The sequence below is a fragment of the Plectropomus leopardus genome, chromosome 8 (assembly GCF_008729295.1).
Source record: "Plectropomus leopardus isolate mb chromosome 8, YSFRI_Pleo_2.0, whole genome shotgun sequence".
Lineage (NCBI taxonomy): Eukaryota > Metazoa > Chordata > Actinopteri > Perciformes > Serranidae > Plectropomus > Plectropomus leopardus.
The window spans coordinates 35,210,374-35,217,483 of NC_056470.1; the positions used below are offsets into that span (position 1 = coordinate 35,210,374).

General features: G+C 38.3%; 1 protein-coding gene across 1 annotated transcript in view; it reads left to right on the forward strand.

Annotated features, from left to right (window-relative positions):
* The first annotated feature begins 3,394 nt into the window (after positions 1–3,394).
* Positions 3,395–7,110, forward strand: part of LOC121946637 (PDZ domain-containing protein 4-like) — a 40,479-nt gene continuing 36,763 nt past the window's right edge. The window contains exon 1 of the mRNA XM_042491305.1: positions 3,395–3,781. Coding sequence (XP_042347239.1) covers positions 3,722–3,781 — 60 coding nt within the window. The 5' untranslated portion in view covers positions 3,395–3,721. The remainder of the gene's footprint in view (positions 3,782–7,110) is intronic.

The following is a 7,110-nucleotide window of genomic DNA, read 5'->3' on the forward strand; positions in this document are numbered from 1 at the left end:
ACTCGCATTATCACTTGTGAAAAGTGAGGAAGAAGCAACAGGGACTAACAGCAGTGATTTCCTGCCAGCCTTTGCATGTTTTTTTTTTTGAAGGGACAGTGAATGCACCACAGCTTGATAAAAAGATTTAAAATTCACATGAAACTGGAGCTGCGCTTTGAGATTTATCTTGAAAGCAACAATAAATGCGCCTGAATTTATGATCAAACAGCAACAAGAGCGTGCAGATAGCCGACTGCAGAGTTAAAGAAAGTTTCAGTAAAGTTACAGAGCGAAGCGTTCATGCAGCTAATTGAGACAAAAAGAGGATCTGAAAAAGAAAACGAGGCGACCAGAGAGAGCAATCGGCACTCGTGCTTTCAAATGTAAAAATTAGACTTTAGGAAGAAGCACAAAGGTTGAGAAGCACAAAGAGGTGAAGAAGAGTCTGATCTGTATGAAAACTGTTATGAGGTTTGAGGGAGAAAATCTGAAAATCTTTAGCTGAAGAGCTAAAACGAGCCCTCATCTTTAAAACTTTTTAGACAGAAGAGAATTCAAGTTTAATCCACATAAAAATTCTGATTTTGTGTCTATAAAGATAAACTGATGCATAAAAACTCCTTTGAAAGCTGTAACGTTTCTGAGATAAAAACTGCAAAAAGTGCAAAAAGACGAAGGACACAAAAACGCCGCTGATGTTTTTTAGATGACATTTAAGCAGCAGACAGGAAACGGATACAGCTCAAAAGCACAAACACCACATGAAAAATAGATTTTATAAATGTGTCCTCTTCTCGTTCTCGTGTTGTAGTGTTTGGTGTCAATGACTCCACATTTAGTTGCTAAAATTTACAAAAACATTTGGCAAAAACACGAAGCACAAACTGTGTTTTTATCCCTCAAATAGAAAACTAGACGAGCAGGTTGAATACAAAATCAGCTTTTAAGCACAAATTATGACCAATATTCAAACACAGATATAAAATCCAGGTGCTGAAAATCTAAATTTTACGTTAAAGGTTAAACAAGTTTTCTTGAACTAGTTTTTAGTTCAGTAAGCACAACGAGCATTCAGATTATTGATTATTGATTGCTAAAAGGTGTTTTTTGTAGGATTTTTTTGTATTATTTCAAGGACACTTTTGTATCAATTCAAAGCACAAAAACATAACTCATGAGCACACAGTGCTGTTTACACTAGTTTGAGAAAACATTTTATTGAAAATATTTAGTGGTGAAGACAAAATCAACTCGAGAAAATGTTGAAATAAATATATATCTGAGATGTGGATTTCTGATTTCTAAACTTTGTTGTGTTTGGATGAATAATTGAGGCGAGCTCTATTTGCGTAACTTCAATATTTGTCTTTAAATGAGTGATTGTCCTCTTGAGCGTCTCCTCCTCCTGATCCAGAAACAAAAACCCGGATTTGAAGATTTCTCTGTTTCTATTATTCAATATTTCAGATCAAACTCTATTTTCCACGGATGCTGTCTTGTAAATTTGTGGAGAAAGGAAGTTGTTTTTAATCACTGGCTGATGAATTATTGAACTGAAGTGAAAACTGCTGGAACACTTTTCAGCCCGGAGGAGGTTTTTCTTCTTCTCCTCCTTCATGTCTTATTAATCGTCGCTGGCCCTGTTTCCACGGCGGCTTCAAACAAACCTCAGGGGACAGAAAAGGAAACATTTGGCTCAAGATGTTTAACATTTAAGTGTTTTGTAAAGATTTGTGAGACATTACGGGCTGAAAAAAAGCACCACGGTTGGTTTTAGTTAAGTTTTATGAGAAGAGGTGTCACTTTGACTCAGACTGAGGAGATCTCAGAGAAAAAGCTACAAATTTCTGTCAGGGAAACTAAAGAAAATATAGTTTTTTCTCGTTTTACTTGCAGTTTGAAAGAGGACTTATTTAATAACTCGTATGAAACTAATGCATGCATAATCCATACAGAGTTGTGTTGTATCTGCCACTTATTAGGTGTCACTGGAAACAGAAGCTTTTACAGTTTCCTTTTATTCATCCTTTCTCCACCGTAGGCCATCTGAAGGGGGGAATGTTCGCCATTTTTAAAAGCCCAATCAATTTGGATTTATTTTATTTTATGCATCACTTTAAGAGCCAATGTCACATTTATTAAAAACCAGGGACACCGAGATTTAATCTCTTTTTAAATCATCTTTCCTTCCTCCTCTTTAGGCGATATGAGCTGCAAACCTCTAACAAACTGGTCGACTTGACTGCTCAAAACCACTTAAAACGTTAAATATCTGACTTATCTGACAAAAATAATTTATTGATCTTTGCTGAAAACCATCTCATTTTAAAACAGGGACATCAAGATTTAATCTTAATATTAATAAAAATTTAAATCATCTTTATTCTCTCTCCTCTTTGGGTCATTTCAGCTTGCATTTCAAGGCCCCGATGATCTACTAATATTGATTCGAAAAGAGACGTTTTTTTGCTGAAAACTTGCACCTCATCATGTGTGTTTGTGTGTGACTGCCAGTCCCAACACGGGTCACTGATGCTGCTGTGAACACACACTCCACAGACCACACTCGCCCTTCTTCATCCCTCCATCACCCTCATCGTCATCATCACAGACAGATTTTAAGGAGTGTTTTTTTCCCCACTGTTTAAACAGTTTGAAGCACAAACTGAAGAGCCTCTTCCTCCCCCTCCTCTTCCTCCTCCCCTGCAGGGCTCAAACAATCTGCCGTGCATGAATAAAATTTAATTTTTCCCCCGTGATGAAAAGACGCAGCGTCTCGCCTCCTCGCCGCCCGCAGGACAGCAGATAAAAGCTGTTTACTGTGAGGAGACGTTTGAGCAACAGTCTCTTTTATGAAAAAGAAACAACAAAACGAAGCTGAATAATGTCCTCCTCCTTTTGTTTCATCATTGTTTTTGCCTGCGAGCGCGAAACATTAAGAAGCACAGAGGTGGGTTTTTGTCTTCAGAGTGACAGAGCAGAGAAAAGACAACAGGAAGTGAACTCAGTTTGACTCTCAGCAGGTTTTTTATCAGAAGTGACACTTTTTCAAACAGAGACAGACGCCTTTGTTAAAGACGTTTGACTGATAAAAGCATTCAGTAAACCTGATGTTTGGATATTTAGACAAGTGGCTTCATTTTTTGTGAGAAATCTTTCTTTTCTAAAGGAAAACTAAGACTACAGCGCCCTGCTGTTGAGCATTATTGCCAAAAGAAGAGTCACCTTTATCAGGCCTTTTCATGTTACAGAAGATGCTTTGCAGCTACACAAAAGCGTTTATGTTTGAAAATAACCTGGAAAACAGTTTGAATCTGATGTTTGAATCTGAACTATTTTGACTTAACGTGAAGGATTTTCGGTCTTTCTACGTAACTGATTACAAATTTTACCAAAACTTCATTCTGGCTCTGAGAGTTTGTCTGAAATCTGGTGATGTTTTTCGACTGTTGCTTGGTTTTGCTCGACAAAGCTTTGGCCATCGTGATCTCGACAAAAACATCTCTCTGAATCTCATTTTGGGCCAAAGGTCAGAGGCTGATAAAGTGGAAAACAATTAAGAAAACAGACAGTGAAGACCCACCTGAGGACGTCACATTTGGAGGGTAAAGGTCGAAGGGCGAGCTGGATTATTGATTGGAGTGTCAGCTGTCTCCTGAGGGATCTGTGGAGACGGAGGACAGAGGACACGGAGATTAAAAGAAGAGAAGTGACAGAGATCAGAGTGTCAGACGTCATCATGGGCTGCAACATGTGTGTGGTGAAGCGTCCGGAGGAGCAGTACAGGATCATGTTCCAGGTAAGACCTCAGAGCTCGCTGGCAGCTTCTGACCAATCAAATGTGTTTTTATGTTTTTTATTACAGTTTTTTGATGGTTTCAAGTAATCTCATGAGAGTCAACATGGGACCAGAAAATGCCCCCCCCCCCCCCCCCCCCCCCCCCCCCCCCAATGCTGATAACTGCATTTATTTATTTATTTATTCATTTTTTTAATCGATTTATTAATATTTGTTAATTATTTAACTTTTTGTTTAGCATTTTTATTGTCATAATAATTATTTTTGTTAATTTATTATTACTACTATTATTATTATTATTACATCCACTGCTACTGCAAAATTATCTTTCAAAAAAATAAGGGTCTTAAAATTATACACTTTAACCCCAGGCAGTCTTCAAGGTGATAATGCAAGTGTTGCCTCGGGCCTCTGTACTTTCAGTTTATAAAGTACTTCAGAGGTGTACACAGTTTTAACTAACCACACAGTCTTCAGACCCCTGAGGGCTTCCACTGTTTGGTTATCCGCCCGGAGCAAACACAGAAGCTGTGACAACAAACACGTGCGTTTGATTGTTTCTCGCTTTAAGAGCATGACGCCAACTCTGCAAACAGCTCCAAAATCTCAAATGTTGACGTGTAATTACAAGCACAGACATTCACACTTTTCACAACAGCTTCTGCTCCTGTGTGCACACAATCATGAAGCAAGTTCTGAAGTGGTAGAAATGAATTAAGAACAACAGCTACCTGGTGGGAAGCGTGCTGGTCTGACCGGGCTGTCGCAGGTCAAGGTACAAGGTAGATTAATTTGTCATTTCGGTCATGCTCTTTGTCATATTTCTTGTTGTTGTGCAGTTACTTATTAAACACACTGGATTTTGTATGGCTGATTGTTATCTACACTAAATATTTTGGCAATAAAGAGACAGAAAAAAGATTAAATCAAGGTGTGTTTAAGAGATGCAGATGTTCACAGGTGAGAGGAGAAAGTGGACAAAAATTCATCTGCTTTGCTATGAAGAAAAAAGGAACGTGTGTGTGTGTGTGTGTGTGTGTGTGTGTGTGTATGCGCGCGCAATTTTCTAGAGGAAACTTCGGTACCATTCATCATTGCAGGGTTAGTCTAGTTACTCTCTGTAAAGGTCACCATGTTATTCAGATTGTTTTTTGTTTTCTGTCCACTGAAGGCTGAAAGTCACAGAGGACTCAGAACAGAAATCCTGCTCTCACCCTCCAGTTTGGTCATGAGAAACAGTGTGATTCTCTGTGTGTGTGGTGAAGCGCTGCACATTAATGCATGGAAGCATTAATGTGCTTACTCTGTTGTTGTAAACTGTAACACATGTAAGCTGTCCAAGGTGCTGAATTCTTGGTTTCAAACTGTGGGCTGACTCTTACTGAGCTGTCCAGGGTGCTGACTCCTGGTTTGGAACTGTGAAATGACCATTAACCTGTTGTTTACTGTAACAGATAGAGCTGTCCAAGGTGCTGAATCTTGATTTGAAACTGTGGACAAACTCTTTTTAAACTGTTGTTTACTGTAACGGGCAGAGCTGTCCAAGGTGCTGAACTCTGATTTGAAACTGCAAACTGACTCTTACTACACTATTCTTTGCTGTAAAAATGTAGAGCTGTCCAAGGTGCTGAACTCTGATATTTGAGACAGTGGGCTGACAGTTAAGCTGTTGGTTACTACAACGGATGGATGTGTCCAAGGTGCTGCACCTTGTGTCCAACGTGCTGAAATCTGATTTGATACTGTGGACAAACTCTTAATAAGCTGTTGTTTACTGTAACAGGCAGAGCTGTCCAAGGTGCTGAGCTCGAGTTTGAGACCATGGAAAGGCTGTTAAGCTGCTGTTTAATGTAACAGGTGGCTCTGTCCGGGTGCTGAACTTTGCTTTAAAATTGTGGTTTGACTCTGATATTACTGTAACATGCAGAGCTGTCCAAGGTGCTGAACTAAAACAGAATTTACTCTTACTGAGCTCTTGTTTACTGTAACAGATGGAGCTGTCCATGGTGCTGAGCCCTGGTTTGAAATTGACTCTCGTGTCACTGGTCTTTACTCTGACAGGCGTACCTGTCCTGACATGCCTCTTTTGAAGTACATCTATTGTTTAAAAGGGTGAATGTGCACCAAAAGGATTATGAGGCCCGTCCAGCTGCTGGTCTTTCATCTCAGAATGTGAGATTTGAAGGTTTTTATGTGATGATTTCTAAGTTTGTGCTCATAAATAATCCTTTAAACCTGTCAAATACTCTCTCAGTGAGGCAGAGAGGAGAGACTCAGAGACAGAGAGCAGCAAAAGAACACGATAATTTGGGGCCGCAAAGAGCTTCAATATAAATCAATAAATATAAATATTGACTTTAATCACATCATTACAGTTTAAACAGTTAATATTTTCAAGATACAATCAGAATGTGCATTTCACTGAGTCATGAAGACGAGAAGGAGGGGGATTTTTAATCAAGCCTCTTTATGGAAGACAAAGGTTAAGAGGGTCAATAAATTATCTGAAATAAATCAATAATGTCATTTTCAAAAATGTGCCTGCTTTCATGTACGTTGTGACCTTTTCCCAAAATACTGCTAATTCTGTGGTGTCGGCATTTCAGGTCTAATACCTATACTTTCACCCCTTAAAACCTGAGCAAATTGGTTTGACTTCTTTCAAAATATGGGTAGAAAATGATGAGCAACTTCACAACACATGGCTTCAAAAATACAGAAAAAACCCCCAGAAAAAAATAGCCTTTGGGCCCTAAAAGCTCCCTGTGTAACAGTGTGGAACTGTATACTGTAAATGTTAGGCAGGGTGTTGCTGTAGAAAGAGCAGGCAGCTCTACCCTTTCTGAATGAATGTAGTATTAAAATAAAATTTACACAGATTTTTATAGTTGCTGCTGCTGAATTTGATTTTTCAAACAGGCTGAAATTGCTCAGTGTGTCGAGTTGAAGAAATGTGTCAAAAAGAATCATAAGAATGTGTTAAAACTTCCCATGTTTATGGAGGAGCTGCAGAACTGAGCTCTGTTCATACATAAAACTATAAACTAAACTATATTCTGGAATACCTGGAAACCTTCTTCCTCAAACAAAAGCCATCAAACAAAAGAAAATGCTAATACATGAATGTATATATATATATATATATATATATATATATATATATATAAATATATATATAGTTAAATATAGTTTTTTAGGACATAATATCTTATCTGATATCTAATAATATCTTACCCCCCAGCTTATTTTTAGATTATTTCCTCGTCATCTTTTACAATTTTTGTTTTTTCGTGCCATTGATGGGACATTTCTTAATTGCATGGGTTGCT